Below are 27,900 nucleotides of genomic sequence, written 5' to 3'. Positions count from 1 at the left end.
AGGGCTCAAAGCATAACTTGATCACATCTGGTAGAGGACCTTCAGATGCCAAGCATGAGTCTGTATTTCCTCTGTTTCACAATGGAAGATTTTGACAATGAAAGTAAATTATTGCTTTTGTGATTTAGGAAGATTCATCCAGGTTTAATTTGTAGGCTAGATTGTAGTGGGAGGAGACTGGAGATAGGGAAACCAGTCAGGAGGTTTTTATAAAAATTGAGGTAAGAATCTCTCAGTAGAAAGGTAGAAACAGGAATGGGAAGGACAGATTAAGATAATTAGGACATCAAGGCAAAGGACTTAAGATCCTTTGATTAGATATAGGCTATCAGGAGAGGAAGAATCAAAACCAGCTTATTTCTGGTCTTAGACATAAGATTCTCAGGAGATGCTAGTTTGGGGGAAAGTGAGGATGAGTGCAACTTTGGGTATATTCAGTTTAATGTGCCATCAGGACATCCACAGAGAGATGCCAAGCAGGTAGTTGAAAGCAGATGTGTAGTTCCAGAAAAAGATACTGACTAGAGTTAAAACTTTGAGAAACATTTGCATAACCAAGGCTGTGTTTTCCCCAATAAAAGAGTAGAGAGAGAAAAGAACCCAAATTTATAAGGGATGAGAGGAAATAGGTAGAAGACAAATGAAGAAGGAGAAGGAGAAGGGAGAGAAGAAGAAGAAGGAGAAGAAGAAAAATAAACTATCACAGATGTAGGAGAATGAACATATTCTATGTCCTTGCATGCTCTATATTAATGTATAAAATACACTATTAATGTGTGTTTATATGCATTACATGATGCATTAGTTCCTAGGGAAATAACCACATGAATTTAAGTGGATGTGTTTCTGCCTACATCTGGATTTTGATTGAGAATGATTTAAATATTACCTGTACCTTTTCTATGTTCTGACCACCTCCTCCAAGTGTGGCCAATGATTTAAGAAATGAGAAGTGGGAGAAAAGGTCCTCTCAAACAAAAATTTGATGAACTTTTTAAAAAATTTATTGAAGTGTAGTTGATTTACAATGTTGTGTTAATTTCTGCTGTACAGCAAAGTGATTCAGTTATGCATATATATACATTCTAAGAACACGGTACAATTTATGTCAGAATATTTTGTGGATAGGCACTTCTAAACACCTTTGATTATCAGATGGATTTCATTTATTGAGCTCCTACATGTACTCTAAACATTTAATATTTTTGTAAACCTTATGAAAACCCTAAAAAGTAGGTAGGTGATATTATTCCTATTTTATAAAATAAGTAGATTGAGGATTGTTTTACACTTGGTCTCCAGCTAGAAATAGAACTAGAATTCTAACCTACTAGGATTTAAAGCCCATATACATAAAATCAGTAGAATAATAGTTATTTTAAAACTTAAACTTAGTTGATACAGCATGGTTTAATTACTTAAAATTTAGAGCAATATAGTAAATACTTGCACAGAAAAAAATATCTCCTAGTATTGAGCTGAGTTCCTGACTTACGACACTAACATATCTTGGAGCATTTATACCAGTAGAGTAGAAAGACCCCTCCCCCATCTCCCCTATGAAAGAGTTCAACTGAAGCCAATTCAAGAAAGGAGTGGAATGTTTATTTCTTTTTAATAAGTGAGATATGCTAACGATAATTAATCATCTTGGGATTGAACTTAACATGTTTTTCATTAAATCTTAAAAAAAAACAACAACAACACAGGCTCTACTTCCTTACACTGCATTTACTCTTTTTGTTCCTCATGAACTTTTTAGAAAAACCAACATGTATTTGGTGCTCAGAAGGCTCAAATCATCCCAAGTTGAGCAGACCCAAGATTTAGACATAAGGATAAGATGCCAACTTCTGATATTGTAGCTACCGTGGATGTTAATTTTATGCTTGGGATGAAGACAGTGTTGCCAGAGTGACCCTTTTGCATTTGTGATTTGGAAATTCCTCCAGTGTAAGCAATATCAGTCACAATTTGGGGAAACTAGACCTTACGATAAATATTTAGGATGGGAGAATAGAGTCCTGATTTTAGGATGAGAAAACAGTTCTTTACAAAGAATGATTACTTCAGTGAAGGACAAATCATTAGTCAATGATAGTTCTGAAGACATTTCCTGAGAAGACATTGTTCATCAAGCAACATTATAATATGTTATTTAGACTCCTGAGTACATATAGTCACCATGAAGCAGATGCCATATCTTAGATTAAGGAATGGATATGTTAATTAATATCTTGTGATTCTGATTCACAGTCTCTGTGAATTTGGTTGATGTGAATTGGTACACAGATCCTGATCATCTGGGCAAATTAATGAAATAAGGGGTTTTTTTTTTACTAGAAAAATAACTTTAGTATTTTTGGGAAAATAGTATACATTTTTAGGAATGTCAGCAATGTAGAAAAGTACAAATAAAAAGTTTACAAAGCACTTCAAATCTCACCCACTCATAAATAACATAAGGTAAAAATCTTTCTCTGCATATATGCAGATAGATACAGAAATACCTGTATTAAAACGGATCATTCTGTGCATCCTATGTTTAAATAAAGTTAATTTTACTCTTGTAAAAGAAATAAGTGAAACTGAAGTCATTGCTAAAATCCAAATGTTATTAATTTTAAAATATTTTATAATATAGGTCTAGATCTTCTTTCCTAAAAGAGATTTTTTTTTTTCCTAAAATATTCCTCTTCAAGAAACTTCTGGTTCTGGTTGAAAACATTTGTCAACTTAGAAAAACCTACCTAGTCTTCTAAAGATGAGTTTAAAAAGTTTCCAGATACTGCCTTTGTTGCAAGGGAAACTTAAGCATAAGTACTACACAGAGACCTTGGGACTTGAACTGCATTCTCCACTAGGGTTGGTCTCTGTTTCACTTAGTCACTCACACTTATAAAGGGTCTTCTATGGGACAATAAGTCACCGCACCCAAAGATAATTAACCCCTTTGCAGAACCAGCAAATCTTTATAACATTAATAAAGTGAACAAAATGTTGAGAGAGAAAGAGAGAGATTCTTCTGTAAGGTTTTTCAAAGTTAAGCGTGCATCCAGATCTGGAGAGCTTGTTAAAATACAGATTCTTATAGGTCTGGGGTGGGTTTGAGAATTTGCACATCTAACAAGCTCCCAGGTGATGCTGATACTCTGATCCCCGGATCACACTTTGAGTAGCCTGCCTGAGAATCACCTGCACTTAGAGTTACCTGGTGCATTTTTGAGACACACCATAGTCCAGGCTCTACTCCCAGAGAATCTGATCTAGCTGGTTTGGGGTGGCCACTGAACATGGGTAAGTTTTAAAATCTCCCCAGGGATCCTAATGTGCAACTAGGTCTGAGGATTACCATTGAAATGTTGAGAGATTATGAAAAATATCAAGAAATTGAAATAACCTTTTTCCTTCTATTCAGAGCTTTATGGACACTATTACATTGTCTCCCGGCATTAGTTGTTGCTGTGGAGAAATCTGATTCTTCACCATTTTTTAATCCCTTGTAGATTATTTGCCATTTCTGCCTGGATGTCTAAAGATTTTCTTGATTCTTGAAACTGAATCAGAGTATGACTCACTGTGTGTTGTCCTAGATCAAAATTTCCTGGAACATAGTATGTTCTTTCAAAGCTGCATATTCCATTTTTTCTACATTTTTGGGAAATTTTTTCTTTCATTGTATCTTTGAATACTTACTCCTTCTGTCCCATATTTTTGAATTCTCTACTTCAGGAACACCAGACATGCCTGAGATCATCTTTATCTGTTTTCAGTATCTGGCGAGTTGGAAAATAAGATTTGTCAATATTTTTCTATTTTCTTTCTGATTAATCTGTGGAATTATTTTTTCTCCCCTAGCTGTGTTGGCTTTTGATGATTTTAGTGTTTCTTCTAGGTCAGCTATTCTCCACTGTGCCCAGCAAGGTGAAGGTATTATTTTCCCATTTTATAGACAAAGAAATTGTGATTTAATAACTTACCCAAGTTTCCACAGCTCACAGGTCCCAGAGCCCAGATTTGAACCTGGGTTTACCTGAATCCCAGGTCCCTGCTTTCTCCGTCACAGTACAACCCTCTTTGAAAATGTCATCTTGAATGTCCTTCCAATTCAAAAAGTGCTTGTGGGCAGGTCCCTGCCTGCCCTACTCAGACTCACCCATCGACAACATTTAATGGATGGGCCATTTGTGCTGGGTGCTAGATGAGGGCTGTGGGGACATTGTCGACGGTCGTTAATTCCTCCTTCCTCACGCCATGTATGGCATGAAGCTTCAGAGTGACAGTCTAGCTTTCCCACCTCAGAAAATAAATAGAAATATTATAGAACCCTAAGGAATAGTTTAAAATTTAAATAATCACTGGCATCTATATAGTGATTTATGGATTACAAAGCCCTTACACTCACACAATTTCATTAGCACCTTGGAAGATGAGGTTACACAGGGATGTTACATATGGATGATTTCATGGATGAGGATAGCAGAGGGTTCCCTTGGTGCCACACGGTTACTGACAGGCAGCTCCACTGTACCTTGCCATCAGAAACACTTTCTAAATCTCCTTTAGGTCCATTGTAGACTCATATAATCAACCATATAATTTCAAGTGCTTGACATTTATTTGTTTTTTCCATCTGAATTTTTCTCCTTTGAAAATAAGGGTGGACTGCCAATTAGAATTATGAACTGGCTCCTATTGGAATGGGTTTGGGGTGTTGAATAAATGACTGATGTCAGCAGACACCCCGAGTCAGAAGAAAGGTGAACTAAGACCTGCTTTAGAATAAATATTTGTGATTCCTCGAGCAGTTCTTCCCTCTTAATGTATGGCTTTTTCAGAATGCTTACGGTCTGTGTCCTGACTGATGCCTGTGTTTAAAGAAGTATAGAAATTGCCACCAGTGCCTGGTGATTCCATCAAACTATTCAGCTAAACATAGAAAATGTATGAGTTCACAGTTACAGGCATAATTTACCTTTCTCAGAATACAAGTTGATACCTACATAAAATGGACAGGTGAGGGGAAGAATGCTTTTGATTCATGGCGTGTTTTTCTTGTGTTACATTTTTAATCTGAAACTAAAGAGATATCAGTCTGTAATTTTTCTACAACTCCACAAACCTGAGTATAAGCTGAGATAATGTTCTCATGAAGAGAAACCAAAATCCTATCTTCCAAAAAACTGAATCTGGTCAAATAAGGCCGCCAGGGACCTTATCCTAAAATTGATAACTCTGAGGGATATGACAGACTTAAAGTCCATGCTTATGGAGCGGTGTTTTGGCAACAAGAAAAAGATGGAAGAAAAGACGGAGGAAAAGACAAGACATCTCTGGCGCATGTCAGGTCAATTTCATTTAATGCAAATGTATTTTAGCAGATTAAATACATTCACAAATTGATTTACACGTTAGAAGATTTGGCACATACACTTGAAACAATTCTGGACTGTCCATCCCCCCACTACAGGTCTTGTTTGGACATTTAATATACATTAAATTTTCAATCCCATTCATTAAAACCATGCAGATTCAATGTATGCATTTCTACAACTAAAATTCCCTTTCTAGTGGATGGCAGAAAGAGGAAACACCAACATTTTGATGATTCAGTATTTTCGGAAGTTTTTTTTTTCTTTTTTAATATCTTTTTTTTATTAGAGTATAGTTGATTTACAATGTTGCGTTAGTTTCTGCTGTACAGCAAAGTGTATCAGTTATACATATACATATTTTAAGTGTTCAATTCAGTGGCATTAATACCCTGTCATCGACAATCTTGCATTCTCTTGGTTTTTTGTTTAGGACTGACTTCCTTTCTTCTCTCCTACTTCACTTCTCTCTTCTTGGCTTGACTCTGGCCATCCTAACCCATAGGCAGAAAATTCTGACACTTTGTACAAAAGCAAAAAAAGAATGATCCACATGGCACCCCTGGCAGGATATCTAATCAAAACCTGACTTCAACAATGATGGAAATTGGTCTTAGAGAAAGAGCTGCAGGCTCTCAGGGAAATGCAGGCACTGTGATATGTGTACATAGACTGAATAGGGCTGAAAGCAGAGTCCTGGTCATGCACTGCGGTGGGAACTCAACACACAGTGGCAAGATGTAGCCTCCGCTTTGGGAATGGAGCCTTCCAAGAGAGAAAGACAGGACACTCCTGTTACGATGTATTTCGATCCCCTGAATTCCTGTGAAACCTGTTCAAGGAATCTTTTTTATAATTTGGTAAAATTAGAAGTCTACTCCTATACAACTTTAGCATAAGTTGTAGATGGCCTTGGGTGAGCATTTCCATCTAAGCATAGGGTTTCCACTTATTAGAGATTATTTAAATCAACTGGACAACCGCCAAGCTGACCACGTGCAAAGCACAGCAGAGGACATTTAAAGGGAAGCAGGATACAGCTCTTGCCTTCGAGGATTTTACACGCTAATGCAGATGGGTGAGCGTGGATAGCTGTGTGATGGGATGGCATAAATGTTGTAAACTTAGGTAAATACACAGCACTGACTTTCTTTGAGACTTCCCTTCTGTATGGAGGGTATATGAAACCAATAAGTGAAATACAGTTATGAGGAAATCTTCAAGGAAAATTACTAATTAATCAGTTTACTTCAATATGTATTGATTTCGCATGTATCAGGCCCTAAGTTAGTGACTGGAAATCCAAAGAAAAATGAGCGCTGTCCCTGTCCTTGAGAGTCTCACACACGGGAAGGGGAAACTGGCCGCCACTGACAACACAGTGTAAGGAGAAGCATCTGGTCCCCCTGCGTCTCTGCATCCCTTTCTTGGGTGGAACTTCTCAGGATCCTTTGGACCCTGGAGCATCCGGATCACTGAAGTTGTTGAAGGAGTGATCGGCCCTTCAACCCTGCAGTGCTTGGGTGGACAGGGGACGGAGGGGAAGGCAGCGGAAGGGGGAAAAGGGCAGTGCAAGAAAGGGCTGAGGAAGGAAGATCGTCCGCCAAGAGTGCAGTTGTATCGCCACCCGCCATCTCAGTGATGGCTCTGCTATGGCTGAAACTGATAGCTGCCTCTTTAAGATGCAATAGTTAAAGCTTCAGTTGCCTGAGAACATTTGTCAACCCTGCAGGTGAACTCATCTACCCCTTTCTACTTCTTGGCAAGCCAAGCCGTAGGGTGTGGCTATGGCCTGAAATAACTTCTAGTCCCTCCTGAGATCCAGCCCAGGGTCAGGGAGAGGGCCTTGGGGGCCAGACTGAAGCCCCGCATGGCCGACTGGTTGCTGGGTTCCACCTGTGCTGCTGTCAGAGCAGTTGGGGAATGTGCTGGACCTTAGACCTCCCAGCAACATGGTGAGTACCTTTGCCCAGCTGGATGGAGTTCTGAGAGTCACGTGAGAATACGGGTTAACCTCGTGGCATCTGATGTCAGGCTGCTTGGGGTCAAATCCCCACTCTGAAACTTGCTAGCTGTTTAACTGTGGTCAGGTATCTTTGCCTCCCCAAGTGTCACCTGGAAAAGGGGGATGTAAAAAAAAAAAAAATCCAGAATAATAACAATACCTACTTCTTGGGGGTATTGGGAGAGTTAAATAATGTATATAAAGCTCCGAACCCCATGTCTGCAACTTGGTGTTTAATTATGTTATTTTAATCCTTGGGGATGGTTCCCACCTTGGAGTGTCAGGGGTGGTGTGGAAACAGACGCCCTACGTGAACAGCACAGTAACCCGAGAAGGGCTGATCAGACGCTCTCCCCAATTTGGAAGGGGTTGAGTGGGATACAATTACCAATTCCTGATTTTCTTTTCAATCTTGGCAGAAAGGGTATAATTTTAATAAGATGAAAGGAGGCTTGCAGGCTCCTGACAACAAAGAAAATCACAGGCTACCGCTGTGTGTTCACACCTTCTCTGGATCATCTTAAGGAATCGGATTAAGGAATCCACAGGGAAGGGAGACTCTGGTGCTCCCCACTGAGACGTGGCTTGCCCTCTGGGGCACAGGCAGGGGAGAGGAACCCAACTCGAGTCCTCTTTTGATAACTGCTGATGGTAAGATGGTGGTGGTACAAGTGCGTTGGGGGAGACTTTTCTGAGCATTCCTGAGCTCTCCCGCCAGGCTTGTGGCTCTGATTTCTTAAATGACCTGTTCACAATTGTGAACTCAGGGGAAAGTGAGTATGTCCCTAGCTCCGTGTTTGAAAGATAATAAGTAAATGCTCATATCAGAGTTTAAGTGTTGATACACATTCTCTTAAATGAACTTTTACATTGGCCCCTTCTTTTCGCCTTCACTTTCCAAGTAAAGAACAGCAATATCCAACTCGTGTTACTATTTTGGTTCAAGAAGACAGCAGAGGATCTAGGATTCCTTCCCACACACCCCTTCTGGCAGCCCTCTAGTGGCTTTCTCCTCCTTACAATGTTTTTGTTTGTTTGTTTGTTTTTTCCCTTTATTCACAACCCTATTGCCCAGTGCTTAACCCTGATACAAGAAAGATACGTATGACCAGTGCAGTTGAAATTGCCAGTCACTGAGTGACTTACTATATTCTGCCTCTGTCTTGAAAACAACTTTTGCTGTCTCCTCCCTCACCCCCACTCCCCTAGTTGCCAAGGAAGTATTACTAGAAGTCTGAGAACAGCAAACCTTAAGAGTTGTTAGATTGCTAAGAAGAAGTGTGACATCTCCTTGGAGGCCTGTGAGCTGAGGATGGGTCCAAAGCAGGTGACGTTTAGAAGATGCGCAGATTAATAACTACTGCTGTCGTCTGCCCTGCCGATGTCAGATGCTAGGTATTTAACCAACATTGTTTCATTTATTCCTCACAGTGGCCCAATGAGCCAGGTGTGATTGTTATTATCATTATCCCCATTTTTCAGTGAGGCCCAGAGAGATTAGATAACTTTCTTGAGGTCTCATAGCTGGTTAATGCTAGAACTAGTATTTGAACCCATGTCTGTCTTACACCAAAGCCCATGCTCTTAACCACTCCAGGATGCAGGACCCTTTGTGGGGTTACACTCTACTCAAGCAGCTTATAGTCTAGAATGATCTGGAATGCACGTCATTGTGTCTTGACGCTGTATCTTAACGCATCGTCACTATTTGTTTACCAAACAGAACATACGTAGCATCTGATTTTGTCACATGAGGGAAGAGTTGCACTGGTAGACTCAGGTCCCAATGTGATTGAGGCTCACTTTCCCCAAAGGCAGTCGCATGGAGACAGGAACATTTACCCCGTAAGCACAAATGACAGACTCAGCGTGGTGCTACCAGATGAGGAGACAGCCTGGGGACAGGGGTGGACTGGGCATGCACTTTCACTGCAGAGGGCCCGTGTTCTGTCCCTGGTTGGGGAAATAAGATCCCGCAAGCCACGCGGTGCAGCCACAAAAAAAAAAAAAAGATTTGATTTGTGAGCTGTTGCAGACAAATCCCAATATTTTTATCGAATGAAGAGCACTGTTTTCTCCAGGGGTGGCCACGTTGCGGGCCCATAGCATGACGGAAGGATGGGTTCCCCTGATGATTGCAGATTCACTTCCACGATTCAGCACTAGCTGTGTTGTGGGTGGTAACAGGATAGGTACTGCGACAGGGGTGAGGAACACAGAGATGCTTTGTCCCTTTGTCCCTTCGTGGAGGGAAAGCCAGACCCACAAGCAAACAGTTCTAATCCTGAAGTCCAAGTGCAGAAATGGGAGTGTGCGCAAGGTTCTGTGTGAGCACAGAAGTTAGAAGGGCTAATTTTGCTTGTAAGACTTCGAGGAGAGTCTCAACTTTGGGAGGAGGCTTTGCGCATAGAGAAGAGGAGGTCATGTCCAGGGAACAGTATATTCAACGGCTTGGAGGTCTGACCGTGTGGGTCATTACTGCGGGATAGTGAGTAATTTGTGACCAAGGTATGAGATGTGTATGGGGAGGTGAGGAAGTTGGGGACCCCCCCCCATAAAAAGGGTTTATGACAAAGATATGCAGCAAATCTCTTCGTGTTATAGTTTAAACACAACTTCATATCAGTAAAAGTAGGAAAGAAAGCACGGCAGTATAATGTTCGTGACCACTCTTTTTAGAAAAAGGTTTATCTTTCCAAATATTCAAGAGCGTAATAATTCCTTTGGGTCATGGTCAATTTCTGGACACTGAGCTCCCCATTCAGGCAGAACTGTAGAAAGTAGAGGGATCTTCTTTTTACGATTACATAGAGGCAAGACTGGTGATCATTTATAAGAAGGCTCTCTGGCAAATGGAGGTGGGACTCTTGAATATTTTCTTGATCTTGGGAGGAAAGAAATTTTAAAAAAACACTTCAAGATAAAATAGATAGGACAAAGAGTAAATCCACAGAGGTTTTTGTTTCTTTGCTCTTATCATTCAAATAACTTCCATGAATTAGTATGTGCGTGCAAAGAATCCACTGGAAAATTATTTCTAGCTATTTACAAGGTTGCTCTATTTCATAGTTGTAAGCTTTCAAATGGACATTAATAATGAACTCCAAATGCCAAATGGAAAACTTAATGCGTGTCGTAAGTCATAGGGCTTCCAGCCCATTCCAGTCTTTATATCTGCTACTCAACTAATGACGACACTTAAGCAAATCAGAAACTACGGCAAAAAAAAGGAAACTTAATTTGAGAATGCACTTTGGGATAATGCTAGAGCGGTTGAAAAAACGGTGGAGGTTCTGGAACCCCCCAGGACATCTCCTCACAGAATTTGAGTGATTTGGTGCGTCAATTTCAAGTTTGGTTCTCTGAGCCTCTCCCAGAGGATGAGTTCTGTCCAATTCTGGCTCCTGACCCACTCAGAAAGGTCCTCAAAGAAAGAACAAGTTTCTGGAATAAAAGAAAGACTGTTGGCAATTCAACCTTTCCTCTTTGGCGATCACAACGAGAGGTAGAGCACATACTCATAACAGAATGGCTTAATTTAAATGACAAGAGGAGATAATGAAACATAAATACAAAAACATAATTCCAATTCCAAGGAGAGATGAAAATTAGCATCAATTCCCCACTTGGGCCCCTTCTGTGTTAACAGAGTCTGTACTGCCCAAGGAATCACAGGGCTGGCCATTATCTTGGAAAAGGAATTTATTATGAGCATAATGATGTGTGTTCTCAACCATTTTGTGGATTTTAGTTTTCAATGCCCCTCTTTCATGTTTCTTGAGTTTTTCTGGGACAAGATCTCTCCCTTCCACAGGACTACACATGGCCAAATTCATTTTACATTGGATGACAAATTGCATTTGAATTTGTAGGGTTGAAAGGTCAAGGCTGTTCTCTGTTAGTCAGCCAGGCTCCCTCCTGGTGTTTCAGTCATGAGACTGTGTTTGAAGGTCCTCTGAGCCGCTGCCTCCTCCAATCCTCATGAATACCTAATTCTGCCCTGACTTGTATTCCTAATTACTGACTCTACCCGCAGGAGGGGATCATGCCAGGGGATTGACAAAATAAACTGCAGCGGGCCCAGCTCCATATTATTCATCCTGGGGCAGTCAATAGTCAACCATAACCCAGAATTTTGAAAAAGTTCCATTTTCTGAGCCCGTGTCTTGCCCCAAGCTGTCAACCAGAGAACGTTCCGTGAGAATCAGCCTCTTGGCCAGAGCTCTATACGTCCAAAACATTAATTAGCAGGGAATTCCCTGATGGTCCAGTAGTTAGGACTCTGCACTTCCACCGTCAATCCCTGGTCGGGGAGCTAAGATGGTGCAACTATAAAATGCATGAAGGGTGTCTCTAATCTGAGTAGCCCCTGGGCCCACCAGCCTTTAGCACATACCTTTACCTAGTGGAGAAGGTTTTGTTGCGCTAAGTTGACATTAATTTGATTAAAAGTGATTGACCCCAAGGTGCGTGGATCTCCTACGAGGACTCTGTCATGTCTCCACGTGTGCTATGTATAAACATCACGCTGCATACATACAAACGCACATGAAGAGAAAACACACATCACTCAGACCGTGCTCATTTGAAATGTGCCATTCACACAGATACTAGTTAGAATTTAATTTTGTACTCTGCAATAAAATGAGTTTTCATAGACCCTTAGTAGTATAACAGAGATTATAAGTAAAATACTCAGGAAAAAATTTTTTCCGAATACTTATAAGATCTAGCAGAAAGACAAATAACTGAAATGCTAATTCAAGTCATTTTTACATGGTCATTTAAGGAGAGCCTTTCAAGATGTTTACTAGGTTATATTAAGAGTTGTTTCGGGACTTCCCGGGTGGTCTGGTGGTTAAGACTCTGCGCTTCCACTGCAAGGGGCACAGGTTTGATCCCTGGGTGGGGAACTAAGAGCCAGCGCGCAGTGCAGTGCCCGCCCCCGCAAAAAGAAGAAAAAATAAAGTGTCAAGAGGAAAAAACACGAACCTAGAACTCTATACCCCATGAAATTATTCTTCAAAAGTGAAGGGGAAATAAAGACCTTCTTAGACAACCAAAAATGAGGGAAATTGTTGCCAGTAGATTTGCCTTGTGAGAAATATTAAAAGAAGTTCTTGAGAGAGAAGGAAAACAATATAGATCAGATACTTGGATCTACATAAAGAAAGGAAGAGCATCAGATAAAGAATACTTGAAAGTAAAATTTAAAAAAAAAAAAGGCGTGGGCTCCGGGCCCCGCCCTGGTCTAGGCGGAAGTGGAGCCGCCCGGAGCCATCCGTGTCCCAGGAGCGCCTCGGCCCATGGCCGCCTACCCGTACCGCCCGGGCCCCGGGGCTGGCCCTTACCCGGGCGCCGCGCTGCCAGACCAGAGCTTCCTGTGGAATGTCTTCCAGAGGGTTGACAAAGACAGGAGCGGTGTGATATCCGACAACGAGCTTCAACAAGCACTATCCAGTGGCACCTGGACTCCGTTTGATCCAGTGACTGTCCGGTCAATCGTATCCATGTTTGACAGAGAGAACAAGGCCGGCGTGAACTTCAGCGAGTTCACTGGCGTCTGGAAGTACATCACGGACTGGCAGAACGTCTTCCGCACCTACGACAGGGACAACTCGGGCATGATCGGCAAGAACGAGCTCAAGCCAGCCCTCTCAGGTTTTGGATACCGGCTCTCTGACCAGTTTCACGACATCCTCATTCGGAAGTTCGACAGACAAGGACGGGGGCAGATCGCCTTTGACGACTTCATCCAGGGCTGCATCGTCTTGCAGAGGTTGACAGATATATTCAGACGCTACGATACGGATCAGGACGGCTGGATTCAGGTGTCATATGAACAGTATCTTTCCATGGTCTTCAGCATCGTATGACACTGGCCTTCTGCAAATACCAACGGGACTTACGGAAAAAAAGACTGAAAATGCCAACTCTCTTACCTGTAACGAAATGGTACACAGATGAGTTAGATACTGTTCTTCCTTTAGATTTTGTATAATTACTACTTGGGGACCCAACAGTACATATGTGGATAAGCTGGTTAATGTTTTGCAATTGTAACAGTAGTTACGTCATTACTTAGATACACACATTTGATTTGAGGCTGTTTAATTGTGCCATGAGGTAAGATATAATAATGTTACAGGTACTCTGCTTGCAAAAAACTCATCATGTGCTTTTCTAGATAGCTCCAGTTCTAGAGTGGAAATACTTTATTAGCCAATAAGAATTTTAAATAATACGGAACTTGCACAGAAGGCTGCTCACGTGCCTTACTTTTTAAGGGGGTTTATTGTATTCATTTGAATATGCAGCGTAAGCAATAAAGCACATGTGCCCTTGGGGGGGGGGGAACCCTGTTTCTTCAACTAGTTATTCACCCCTTCTTTTCTTTAGCCTATGGCACAGAGTACCCTGAATTAAACAGGTTTTCAGAAATGTCTGTTGATAATTCTGTCTGACATTATGATAGTCATCATGTGTAGTTTAGTTAATAAATGTATATTAAAGTAATAAATAAAAAATTCCACAAACTTTTCCCTTCAATAAGTACTTAATAATAGCTATCATTTATTAAGCCCATATTTTATTAGGATGCTAAATGCTTTATATCCATCATCTTTTAAAATTTTTCACCAGCCCTGTGATGTAAGTGTAAATATGATATTGCAGATGAAATTCAGAGAAGTTAAGTAACTTGCCTCAGCTCACACAGCAAGTGAGTGGCAGAGCTGGGATTCAAACATGAGTCCTCCTGATTCCAAACCCAGGACTTTTAATCACTCTGATGTACCACATTCACAGCATGGTTAAACTTGTCCCCCATGTGTCTGAATGGGTAGAATTTTTACTGACGGTATCTATGCCCCACAAGGCCTGGCCTCCATTCAGTCCTTTAGCAAACACTTGCCCTGCCCTCGTGGACACTTTAGAATGAATGAAGAGCCAAGGTTAAAGTCAAAACAAAAGGTAATATCTACCATAGGAAAGACTTGGTAGCAAATTTATGAATCAGATTTTGATAATCAAGTGTGAAACAAACCCCCAGATCCTGCTTGCTTTTGTTGGAATATGAAAATATTGACTAAAAGACTTAGGAGTTATTGTTCATACTTTTGTAGAAGGCAGAAGACTTTAATTAAAGTGATAATGTGGAAAGTAGAAGTGCAAACATCTTATTTATTCGTTTCTTAAAATGCACACTTTAGTTTTGTCAGAGTGAAAGAACCTAAACCTTTCCTTAAAAGGTTTCAGATTACAGATCCTAATAAATTCTTTTTAATTGATCTGAATCTGTTCTTTAGTCTTTAGATACATTCCATATATAAAAATGTGAGAAATTCACTTCAATTCTTCACATATTTCTTGACAGTCTACCTATACCTTTCTCTGAGATGGATGTTGGAGATACTTTTCTTTAGGGACCCATAGGTAGCAAGTCAGGCAAATGTACATGCAATGAGTCTGGAATTGAAGTTTTTTTTTTTTTTAATATAAATTTATTTAATTTATTTATTTTTGGCTGCACTGGGTCTTCGTTGCTGCTTGCTGGCTTTCTCTAGTTGCAGCAAGCAGGGGCTACTCTTCGTTGCGGTGCGCGGGCTTCTCATTGTGGTGGCTTCTCTTTGTTGAGCACGGGCTCTAGGCGCGCAGGCTTCAGTAGTTGTGGCATGCAAGCTCAGTAGTTGTGGCTTGCAGGCTCTAGAGCGCAGGCTCAGTAGTTGTGGTGCATGGGCTTAGTTTCTCCGTGGCATGTGCGATCTTCCCGGACCAGGGCTCGAACCCATGTCCCCTGCATTGGCAGGCGGATTCTTAACCACTGCACCACCAGGGAAGTCCCTGGAATTGAAGTTTTTAAATGATGTTTATGAACATTATGACTCACGTAAAAACATTGGCCTGAGCACCGTCACACCAATATTTGGCTCCAGCAATAAGAGAATAATAATAAAATCATGAAGCACTTTCCTTCCTTCTGCTTGCTTGAGTTTGATTTACTTTTCTTTCTCTAGTTTCTTACGTAGTTGAAACTTACATTATTGACTTGAGATCTTTTTATTATCTCATATAAGCATTTCGTGTTATAAATTTCCCTCTAAGAACTGCTTTAGTTGCGTCCCTCTAATTTTGGTATGTTATGGTTTCTTTTTCACCTTATTAAAAATATTTTCTAATATCTCTTGTGAATTCTTCTTTTAACCAAGGATTATTTAGAAGGATGTTGTTTAATAGGAAGTATTGAGTGATTTTTCTAGCTGTGCTTCTGTTATTGATTTCTAGTTTTAACCTACTGTGGTCAGAGAACAGACTTTTTGTGTGATTTTAATTTTTAAAAAATCATGGAGGCTTTTTTTATGACTCAGAATGTGGTCTGTCCTGGCGAATGTTTTGTAAGCATGTCAAGTGAATGTGTATTCAGCAGCTGTTGGTTAAAGTGTTCCCTAAATGTCAATTAGGTCAATTTGTTTAATAGCGTTAGTTATTATACCTTATTGATTTCCTGTCTACTTGCCTATCAATTATTGAGAGAGAAGTACCAAAATTTCCAATTATAATTGTATATTTATGTATTTTTTTTGTTCAATCAGTTTATGCTTTCACATATTTTGAAGCTCTGTTAGGTGCATGCACATGGAGGATCATTACATCTTTTTGATGAATTGACCACTTCATCATTATGCAATGTCTCCCTTTATCATTGGTAATATTCCTTTTTTTCTGAAATCCATGTTGTCTGATATTAATGTACCCACTTATGCTTTATTTTGAGTAGTAATTTCATGGCATATCTTTTCTCTATCTTTTCACTTTGAGCCAGTTTTGTGTTTCCCTATTTTTAAAGTGGGGTTCTGATGGACAACATTATACTTGGGTCTTGTTTTGGTTGTTTTTTTAAATTTATTTATTTTTTATTTATTTTTGGCTGCATTGGGTCTTCATTGCTGCCCATGGGCTTTCTCTAGTTGCGGCGAGCAGGGGCTACTCTTCGTTGCGGTGCGTGGGCTTCTCATCGCGGTGGCTTCTCTTGTGGAGCACAGGCTCTAGGCGCGTGAGCTTCAGTAGTTGTGGCTCACAGGCTCAGTAGTTGTGGCTCGTGGGCTCTAGAGCGCAGGCTCAGTAGTTGTGGCCCACAGGCTTCGTTGCTCTGCGGCATGTGGGACCTTCCTGGACCAGGGCTCGAACCTGTGTCCCCTGCCTTGGCAGATGGATTGTTAACCACTGTGCCACCAGGGAAGTCCACTGGGTCTTGTTTTTTAATCCAGTCTGAGAATCTTAGCCTTTTACTTGGGCTTTAGCTACACCTGTGCCACTAAGAGGGTCTCTCTCTGGTCTCTTGCTCTTTCTCCAATCTTTCTCATCAGCACTGGCTACAGGCCAGTGGTAAAGAGCTTGCAAGTGCAGAGTTCTCTTGCGTCTGGTGATCCTACCTATTCCAAACTGATCAGCTAGCCCACACTGGCTTTTAAGAATATGTCAAAACGTTAGATAATTTCTTTCTACCCACTTGTATGGCAACCACCTCTTCCTTCCTTGCCCAAAATAATATTTGTATCCTTACAGTTGCCTTGTGACCTCAACTCCTTGATGTGTTCAAGAAAATTATGATTCTGTAGATTATCTGCCATTTTCTCATTGCTGGGGAAGCTATGTTTTCTTGCATCCTAAGTGGAAGCAGAAGCTTCCTGGAGGGTTTTAAGCAGCCAAGTGATGTCTGATTTACATTTTTAAAAGCTCTCTCTGGCTGCTTTGTGGAGAATGCATTTTAGGGTGGGTAGGCGTGGAAGTGGGGAGACCATTGAGGAGGCTAACAAAGCAGTTTAATCACGAGAGAACAGTGGCCTGGACAAGGGTGGTGCCGGAGGGGAAAGAGGGATTTGGGACATATTTTAGAAGTAAACTAAGAGGATTTGATGATGGACTGAATGAGGAGGGGGAAGACTCAAGGATGACTCCTAGGCTTAGCTTGAGCAAAGGAATGAATGTTGGGGCCACTTACTGATAGGAAAACAGATCTGGGGGCAAATCGAGTTCTGTGTTGGAGATGTGAAGTCCTCGATCAAGTAGAGGTATCAAGTCAGAAGTTGGATCCTCAAGTCCAGAGCTCAGAGGAGAGTTCTGGGCTGACAATTTACCTGTGAGAGTTAACAGTGTGGAAATGATATTTAAAGTCCTGGGACTGGACGAGGTTACCCAGGGAAAGGAGATGATAGAAAAGGTCACCCATTTGACATAGGATGGAGGAGGGAGCATAAAGGAGACAGAGAAGCAGTGGCCAAGGACACAGAGGAGAGACTTTAATAATCCCTTGAAGGAAGATTTTAATGTAGACTTGGTAGGAATCCATAAGTCACGAAAACACTGTGTTTCATTCAAGAGAAACTTGAGATAGGACAACTCTATTAACTCTTTTGATTATTAGGTAAGTAAGACTGCCAATTGCTTCTGGAATCTTGGGCCTAAGATCTTTCATTGATCCCAGGGAGGAGTCTGCCACTGCTGGGAGGTATGGGGACGCTCAGTAACAAGGTTTCTTGTAGTTCCATGCATGGGTAGCTGAGAGAAACTTTATTAAGCTTGGCAGATATGTGCACATATCAGAGGCTTGATCGTCCTCTTTAAATTTTTCCCTCTCCTTTTTCTCCCTCTGAGGCAGATGCTCCTGGCCTGTTGGGTCCTGGCTGCATCACACAGATTTCTTTCTTGGTCTTTGCATGTGTTATTGTGAAATTTAATGCTTCTTCAGAGGAGACATGCTCTATTAAGTAAGAGAAATGTGGTTAAAGGAGCATAATAATGAGGCTGATTAGATGTTTTTATTGGTGGTGACCTTTCTACTTACCCCTGAGAATGTGTTGTTTTGGGTTTTAAAATAAATCATAGGGACTTCCCTGGTGGCGCAGTGGTTAAGAATCCGCCTGCCAATGCAGGGGACACGGATTCGAGCCCTGGTCCGGGAAGATCCCACATGCCGCAGAGTAACTAAGCCCGTACGCCACAACGACTGAGCCTGCGCTCTGGAGCTTGTGAGCCACAACTACTGAAGCCCACACGCCTAGAGCCCGTGCTCCGCAACAAGAGAAGCCACCACAGTGAGAAGCCGGTGCACTGCAACGAAGAGTAACCCCACTCGCCGCAGCTAGAGAAAGTAGGAGCGCAGCAACGAAGACCCAACGCAGCCAAAAATAAATAAATAAACAAATAAATAAACAATAAATAAATACATTTATTTTAAAAAAATCATAAATCTCACATTTCCTTCATTTGCCCCCTGAATCACATACAGACTTGCACTATGTAACAGGGTTTAGAAGGAAAAAAATTAGTGTGAGTATGGGGTTTTTTTCAGGCAGTTGAGAATAATAGTATGCCCCTCGCAAACTTTCTGATTGAGAGAATGATGAGAAAAGCTGGATGGAGGAGGGTGAGTTTTTGTCTGAGAGCACCAAACACCGTCAATTCTACTTCTGTTTCCCAGCAACTATAAAAGACCACCGTTTCAATACACACCTAGTGTACTGCAATCTCATCCAAGCACCTGTCAGTAAACACCTTAGAAATGAATTCTGTTGGACTACAGGGACAGTCCAAGTGATCATTTTTCCTCCCTGAAGACATAGAAATTTGAAATTCACCTTGATCTTTATCCCTCCCCTAGGTACTTAGAATGTAATTTTTTTCAATTATTTTTGGTTAGTTTGAGTATCTTTGTCATCTTGTGCCATCTTAAGGACCTTGGTTCTCTCTGCTAATTCCAGGGAATGGACAACCATGCCAGCCTGGTGATGGGCGGCATCCACACCAGCAGTTAATTTCCCAAGATGGCTCTTCTTCTCCCCGCTCTGTCTTTCCATTCCTGCCCAGGAAGGGGAACCAGTGATGCACCCCGTGGGAATGTAGCACAGCCAGTGGAACCACAATGGGAGGCATTTTCCATTTTCTACAGAATCAAGATGCTTCACTTATTCTTTTGTGTATTGCCTCTCTTAGTATTTTATTTTATTTGTTTTGGTTTATTTGGTGTTTTTCTTTTTTTTCTTGATCTCTGAGAGAAGTATGAATAATTAGAAGCAAACTCTGATCACTAGCAAAGTTTTATCATTTGGCTCTGCTTCTATGAGTGTTGGCTGAAATCGGAATTTAAAAGAAAAAATGTTTTGGTTTTTATGGAACTCGGATGTCCCTGTTGGTGGGGATGGGGAAGGGTGGGGAGGGCAATTCCCTGCTCCATCTCTTAGAAGCTCCTTGAATTTGGCTTGAACGTTGTGGAAATCTATTGCTCTCCCCAACGGTGTGCAAATTCCCCGGGGAGGTGGAAGAAAGGGAATCTTCTGGCTCCCCATTCCTGCTTCTCCTGACCTGGTTCAAGTTGAGGGTCATCTTGCCATCTACAAGTGTTATTTTTGTTCTGTGCTGTGACAAGCCAGACATGGAACTTAGCCCCTTTCTTTAGTTCACACACATGCACACACACAAAACCACTTGAACGAGACGTGTGGGTGAGTTGCAGGCTGAATGTGTTTGATTGGCGTGGAGATAGACTTCAGGGCAGCACAACTTCACAGTTAATGTTAGACATCCTGTTTGAATTAGTCAGGATTCTCCAGAGAAACAGAACCAATAGAATGTGTGTGTGCGTGGGTGTATGTGTGTGTGTGGAGAGAGAGAAAAAGATAGAGATTGATCTATATATCTATAATCTATAATCTATAATCTGTCTATCTATCTAGAGATTGATTTTAAGGAATTGACTCGTGATTATGGAGACTGGTAAGTCCTAAGTCTGCAGTTTGAGTCTAACGGCTGACAGACTGGAGAGCAAAGAAAGAGCTCGTGTGGCAATTCAAGTCCAAAGGCCACCTGCTGGCAGGATTTCCTCTTGTTGGGGTGTGTCGGGGGAGGACGTGTCAGTCTTTTGTTCTAGTCAGGTCTTCAACTGATTGAATGAGACCCACCCACATTATGGTGGGCAATCTGCCTTCCTTAAAGTCCACTGATTTAAATGTTAATCTATCCAAAACACCATCACAGAGACATCCAGAATAATGTTTGACCACATATTTGGGAACCTCATGGCTCAGCCAAGTTGACACATAAAATTAATGGCCACCCTAGTTTTCAAAACTCTTTTTCTACTGCAAAAAGCTGCTTCATAACCCAGTCTCTCTGCCCACCCCAAATGCCTGCTAATTTATAACCGTGTGAAGTTTGGCCACTTCTCTTACTTGGTTGAATCTTCAGGGTCTCATTTTCCATGCCCAAATGGCTTATCAATGTGTTTAAGAGTACTGGGGCCAGATGTTAAGATGACCATTTCCCCCACTCTGTTACATCTGTAAAACTGCTGTTGATGTAATGGCAATTTAAAAATCTTTCAGGATGTCCTGTTTTAAAGAAACTGAAAAATCACTTGCATTTTAAAAACCTATAATAACTTATAGTATAAAAGGACTTATTGTAAAGAGTCTATTAAAAAGGAAAATTCCCTTATGCATTTAAAACATGATTGTGTATAAAGTTTGGTTTCACCGCAATCTCTCAGGACACACTGATAACGAAAAACCAGGCACAACTGGGACTTCCCTGGTGGCGCAGTGGTTAAGAATCCGCCTGCCAATGCAGGGGACATGGGTTTGAGCCCTGGTCTGGGCAGATCCCACATGCCGCGGAGCAACTAAGCCCGTGTGCCACAACTACTGAGCCTGCGCTCTAGAGCCCGTGAGCCACAACTACTGAGCCTGCGCTCTAGAGCCTGTGAGCCACAACTACCGAAGCCCACGCACCTAGAGTCCATGCTCCGCAACAGGAGAAGCCACCGCAATGAGAAGCCTGCGCATCGCAACGAAGAGTAGCCCCTGCTCGCCGCAAATAGAGAAAGCCCGCGCGCAGCAACGAAGACCCAACGCAACCAAGATAAATAAATAAATTTATTTAAAAACCCCACAAAAAGCAGGCACAACTAAAGTTTGCCTTTTATCAAGCAAGAGTTCATGGTGTGTGGCCAGAAAGCTGGAGTCTCCTCTTGTACTTTGCGTTTGCACTGGGTCAGTTCTGTCTCATGCCCACAGCTAAAAATACCTCACTCCTGGCCAACCCTAGAGTGGCTGGAGACACTAACTACTTAGAGGCAGAGACGTTTTTTCCTATGATTTTGTTTTTAATCATTACTACTCACATGTACTTATTAAAATGATAACAGCTAATATTTTTGGATACCTGCAGTGGGCCAGGGCCATGCATTAAGCACAGTATATGCTTTATCTCACTCAATTTTTACAAGTCACTCTTTTTAAAAAATTTTACTTTATTGAAGTATGGTTTATTTACAATGTTGTGTTAATTGCTACTGTACAACAAAGTGACTCAGCAAAGTGTATATATATATATATATATATATATATATTCTTTTTCATATTCTTTTCCATTATGGTTTAGTACAGGATATTGAATATAGTTCCCTGTGCTATACAGTAGGACCTGTTGTTTATCCATTCTCTATATAATAGTTTGCATCTGCTAATCCCAAACTCCCAATCCTTCCCTCCCCCACCTCCCCTCCCCCACCTCCCCTCCCCCTTGGCAACAACAGGCCTGTTCTCTATATCTGTGAGTCTGTTTCTGTTTCGTAGATAAGTTCATTTGTGTCACATTTTAGATTCCACATACAAGTGATATCATGTAATATTTGTCTTTGTCTGGCTTAACTTCAGTTAGTATGATAATCTCTAGGTCCGTTCATGTTGCTGCAAATGGCATTATTTCATTCTTTTTTATGAGTAATATTCCATTGTACATATGTACTATATGTTCTTCATCCATTCGTCCGCCAGTGGACATTTAGTTTGTTTCCATGTCTTGGCTATTGTGAATAGTGCTGCTCTGAACGTTGGGGTGCATGTATCTTTTTGAATTAGAGTTATGTCTGGATATATGCCCAGGAGTGGGATTGCTGGATCGTATGGCAACTCTATTTTTAGTTTTTTGAGGAACCTCTAGACTGTTCTCCATAGTGGCTGCACCAGTTTACATTCTCACCAGCAGTGTAAGAGGGTTCCCTTTTCTCCACACCCTCTCCAGCATTTATTTGGATTTTTACAAATCACTCTTATTAGGTACTTTTATCAGCTTCATTTTACAGATGAGGAAATGGAGATTTGACGGCTGTTCCCAAAGTCACATGGCTGTTTGATCCTGAAGCTGGGACTTGCATCCAAAAGGATCTGACTCCAAACTTAGCCAACATGCCAGGCCCTCTCTTAGCCAATATGGCGATACTCCAAGCTCTCTCTGATCATGTGCTGAGTATTTTGCTGATGTCTCCTCTAGCAAACCTGTTGGTTTTGCAAAACTTTAGGGATTCCCATTTTGTGGGCGCTCAAAATTTTTTTGAATGAATGAATGAATGAATTTCCTCCAAAACAGGTTCCTGTTGCAAAAGCAATGAAATGAAGTTAAGAACATGTGCTTTGGAACCTTGAATCCCAACTCTGCCAGTCACTAGCTGAGGGACCTTGACCTCTCCAGGACCTGCATTGTTTGTTGGGTAGAGTGAAGGGTTGGGGGTTGGGGTGTGTGGACTGAGGTCCTACTCTCTGGGTTCTAGACGCTCAAGGACATGTGTCCACATAAGGCCAACCAGCAGAGCCTAAACGGACCTTCCTTGCTCAGGACAGCTAGTCACCAGAGATGGGACAAGACTTTGCTCCCTCCTCGCAACTTCTGCCGTATGAACAACATCGTTCAGTAGCTGCTTCTCTTTGGCATTTTTAAGAAGTGGTGCCTTGACTCAGTTTATTTTCTCTAACTGGCCTTTAAAAAGAACAAGCTTTAAACTTGGGGACTAGCAAAAAAGGGGAAAAACGGGACTCTGCCTGCAAGTCCAGACTTTGTCCTTGTGCTATATGTCTCACTACATACTCCCTTTTCTTTTAAACTTTTCTTTTGAAATATGTTTAGATTTTTCCTACTTAAATCCTCTCCTTGATTTGGAATTTTTCTGGGATAAATAGTGTCCCAGAGACTTTCTTCTTTCTCATGATGGTATTAAAATTTTGAAGGACCATGAAATAAATGGAACGCCCAAAGTACCTGCATTCTGGACAAGGCACAGCCAAACCCACCCGTTGCCATGTCTGTTGCCAGAATGTGTTGAACTGAGGCCCAAGCAAGTGATTTCAGTTAGCTGTTGATATCAAACCCATTGTCTTTCAAGTTTAATATTTGTCCGCCTGGTCATGGTGGCCAAGAACTCTGAATAGAAAATAAAGACGAGGTGGATTATTGGCCTCCAAGTGCCCCTCAAAGGCAAACCTTGCCTTTGATTGGGTTTTTATGTGGATATTCTCTCCCATTATGGTGTTCAATACCCCTTGCCCTGCATGCCAGAGCTGAGTTATTGGTGGGGGAGTGTTTACTAGCCTTCTGGGGATAAGCTTTTAATCACCTGCAGAGAGCAGTTGGCCACCTCTAAAAACACTTCAATAAATTGGGATTCAGGCCTTAGTTGGCTCAGCCCTTGTCAGCCCCAGGCTGCCTTGTGCCAAGATGCACTGAAGCCAGAAATGAAGGTCAAAAAGTTACTAAGCGTTGGCATGTCTTGCTGGCTGGCTTGTTTGGTAGATCCTTATTAAAACATAGGTGAATGTTGGCTGGCTTCTTTCTCACTGTTATAAATACTGTCCTGTCCGTTTTCATTCCTTTCTTCTCTGCCCACTTCTGCAAAGATGGTTGTGACGGGGGATGGACAAGCTGAATGCATTGGTAGAGCTGTCACCTTAGAAGAGGGATTCCGGACGTCCCACATGATTAGCGCTGATGGTGCACATCAAGGGAGCGGTGTTATGAGATCACCTGGAAGCTGGCCAGACGGACCAGAACAGTGATGGCTAAACCCTTCCCTGGAATCCAGCTCTTCTGGGAGGGCTTCAAAACAGCGGCTAAACTCTGCGTCCACTAGGTGGCACAGTGACACTGGCACACACATCGTGGTGCGCCTCCGGGTGTCCTGCACTCACTGTTCCGGGCCTGATCCCTCTTGAACAAAAGTTGGAGACTAGTTAAGAAAGGGAGCTGTGGATAAACTCCTTGAAGTTCTATATCTTGGCTCTATTTCTCTAAATCTTCATATAGCCATTGTGAAAATTGTGTGGATTTTGTAAAACTGTGGACAATAATTAATGATGAAGAACGATAAAAATACCCAAAAGCCTTGATTATGTAGGAGAAATGCCATAGAAAGGGGATCTAACCATCTCTGATACTTTGAAAATGCATCCGAACATCTTGGGGAAAATATATGGCTTAACTAGCTCTTGTGTTATCCCAAGTAGTAAGTACTTTATCTGCATTCATTCCATTAATCCTTATAGTAACTTATGAGGTAGGTGCTATTTTTTTTCTTTTTTACAAATTTATTTATTTATTTATGGCTGCGTTGGGTCTTCGTTGCTGCTCTAGTTGCGGCGAGCAGGGGGCTACTCTTTGTTGCGGTGCGCGGGCTTCTCATTGTGGTGGCTTGTCTTTGTTGCGGAGCATGGGCTCTAGGTATGCGGGCTTCAGTAGTTGTGGCACGCGGGCTCAGTAGTTGTGGCTCGCAGGCTCTAGACAGCAGGCTCCGTAGTTGTGGCGCACAGGCTTAGTTGCTCCATGGCAGGTGGGATCTTCCCGGATCAGGGCTTGAACCCGTGTCCCCTGCATTGGCAGGCATATTCTTAACCACTGCGCCACCAGGGAAGTCCCAAGGTAGGTGCTATTAACATACTAATTTTACAGACAGGAAAATCGAGGCACGGAGAGTTTAAGTTACTCACCTAAAGTCACAGAGCTAATAAATGCTGGAGGTGAGACTCAAACCTTAAGAGTTTGGCCTCCAAAGTTCATGCTCTTAGGGACGATACTCCACAAAAGAGAAGTCTGGGGAGCCCTGCCAAATAAGCTTTTATGCTTTCTCACGACAAAGGAACAAGCTTAGGTTCTAAACACCTTGCTCCCTAATATCTCCCCTTTAACATTACTGCCCTGGGACATCAATGCTATGTGCCAGAGTATCTGTATTCTCATGTTCTGATCCTCTAACAAATGCCATCCTCCTTCTAGAAATCATGCTGCAATGGCAAAATTTTTTGTCCTTCTATTCGGAACATTGCTTAAAAAAAGCAAAAACCCTGACTTGTTGATTCTCATTCTGACTTTCAGTTTCAGATAGGAAAATTAATATGCTAAGTCATTTATCCGTATAAGGACACTTAGGCTATGACTAGAGAATTTACTCCTACATTCATTCCTCCATTTATTCTGTGATGTTGACAGCATGTATGCAGCGTGCCTGGTCCTGAGTTTAGAGCGATAACTCAGGCAAGTGTGCCACCTTCACATCACTCACACCTCGATATGAGAGGCAGACGTGTGAACACAACATGAGAAGCAATCCTGCCGTGAATGTAGCAGAGCTTTGGACAGCTGGGGGAGAAGCGGTGCTGCCCACGTCTTTGAGGGGTGGGAGCACTAGGACAGCCTTTGCAGAGGACGGGATTCTTGGGCGGAGGCATGAACGATAAGCAGCGGTCCTCTAGGTAAACACAGCGTCCCCAGGAAGAAAGAGCACAGCGTGTGCCCAATGCTCAGAGCTTGGACACTGTAAGAAATTAGCCTGGAAAATACCCAGAGGCCGGTCGCAAAGTTCTCCATGAGCCAGTCAAAGGTGGAGCTTTATTCTCTAGCCGATGGAAAGCCACAGTGAGCTTTCCAGGAAGGGAATGATACCATTAGATTTGTGTTTTAGGAAGAGGACTCTGGCCTGAAGGATAGACTACAGGTCAGGGGGGCAGCAGCCAGCCAGATTGGAGGCAGAGACCAGTTAGGAGATTTAGGCAGGAGTTGAGATGAACTGAGACAATTAGGGTGAGGGACCCTGAGTGATATGGGGTTCAGAACGAGCCTCCCCCAAATGTATCACTCTTGCATGAGGATTATTTTGAACTAAAGGCAATCGAGACCCTGTGGGTTCAAGAGAAACTACTGCCCCTCCCCTAACTACCTACAAGAATTTAAATTGGGGATTTTTCCCAGCCAAGAGTTATTACCGGAGATAAATTTTATCCAAGTGGTCCCATCTGTATGGCAGGGCAAATATCTAGTTACCAAGCATCTGCTCTTCCTCTTATCGTCCTGTGAGGGACCTTCTTTCCTTGGAAGCCCCAGGCTCCTATACCATTTCTCACTCAGGATGGCATATAGACCTCATTTTACCTTTCTGTCTCTGACCCTCTCATGTGTGTGGGGTTTCCGTATGTGCAAAATTAAATCTAATTTTCTCCTGTTACTCTGTCTCATGTCGATTTAAGTCTTACACCAACCAGAAGAACCTAGAAGGGTAGAGGAAAGTTTTCTTTCTCCTTAACAGTAGGATAGGGGAAAGGAGTTTTAGGGACATTTCAGAGATAATGTAAGTAGGGCCTTTATTTATATATGGAGGTATGAATTATTTATAGCCAGCTTTCTCCCACAAAGGATTTGGGGTAGAACCGTAAGACTTGATAATGAGATGAATTCAGGGGCTGAGGGAGAGAAAAGCATCCAACAAGATCCCCAGTTTCTGGCTTGGACAAGTAGGTAGATGGGGTACCATCAGTCAATATGGAAACTGAAGAGAAAGAAGCCCATGCTCAAGGGGATGCCCAAGGTTTCATTTCAAACATATTGCATTTGAAGTATTGTGGACAGCCAAGTGGCTCTAAGGATCTGCACCCTGTGGGAAAAGTCAAGGTTGGAAAGGTAGAGTTTGAAATTATCAGCACATTGGTGGAGGCTGAGACCAGGAAGGTGGATGTCGTTACAGAGTCTGATAAAAATACGAACCATTTTGTTTAGTTTCCAAATGTTTAGCTATTTAGTTTCTTATAGCTCTGTCTGCATTTTTTTCACCTCTCTTCAAAATAGGTAGCTCCAGGGAGTAATAAGAGAACTGAGAAGAGTACGGTGTCTCCAGGATTTCTTTGGGTCTGCCTTTCCTTCTGTGCAAAGTCTCTGTACATTTTATATTCCAAGTTCTTCCCAAGATAATTCGAAGACTGGTGCAGAGGGAGAAGACCCTGAGCTTTCAATCACATCACTTGCAGACAACCCTCCACCTCCAGCCCCTGAGTACCACTCTGGCTTTTTGAAGAACTGGAGAGAACATGCTTCACTGGCAGGTGAAGACAGGGAGGGGGCTGGAGCCAGCTTCAGTCTTGTATTTATTTTAAAACTGTGTAAATGTTTAAAATATGATATGTAAACTTGCTTTCAGGCCACTTTTCATGGTAGGCAGCCTTGACAGTTAACCATTAGGTTTCTCTGGGATGGTGGAAACTTGTGTTCTTTTGGAGAGGACAGCAGAAAGACTGCTCGCTTGACGGTATGGGGGGCAAGGCAGGTGGGTTTGCCATCTGCTCTCAACTTTGGCAAGATGGAGGAATTGAAGGCAGCTGTGACAGCACTCGGGAGAAATTAAACAGGAGATACTTTATTCCCCCAACCTCAGGG

The 27,900-nt window shown here is 42.0% G+C and overlaps 2 protein-coding genes across 2 annotated transcripts in view; both read left to right on the top strand.

Annotated features, from left to right (window-relative positions):
* C17H8orf89 (chromosome 17 C8orf89 homolog) overlaps positions 1-27,508 on the top strand; it is a 47,746-nt gene extending 20,238 nt beyond the window's left edge. The window contains exon 6 of the mRNA XM_061172075.1: positions 27,316-27,508. The gene's annotated coding sequence lies outside the window, so the exon portion shown is untranslated. The remainder of the gene's footprint in view (positions 1-27,315) is intronic.
* LOC133077162 (programmed cell death protein 6-like) lies at positions 12,684-13,331 on the top strand. Its single transcript, XM_061171845.1, has one exon. The coding sequence runs from the start codon at positions 12,684-12,686 to the stop codon at positions 13,251-13,253; it is 570 nt and encodes a 189-aa protein (XP_061027828.1). The 3' UTR covers positions 13,254-13,331.
* Positions 27,509-27,900: the final 392 nt, after the last annotated feature.

The sequence above is a fragment of the Eubalaena glacialis genome, chromosome 17, assembly GCF_028564815.1.
Source record: "Eubalaena glacialis isolate mEubGla1 chromosome 17, mEubGla1.1.hap2.+ XY, whole genome shotgun sequence".
Classification (NCBI taxonomy): domain Eukaryota; kingdom Metazoa; phylum Chordata; class Mammalia; order Artiodactyla; family Balaenidae; genus Eubalaena; species Eubalaena glacialis.
Note: the sequence above shows the minus strand (reverse complement) of the source record. Positions and strands in the feature narration are given on the sequence as shown.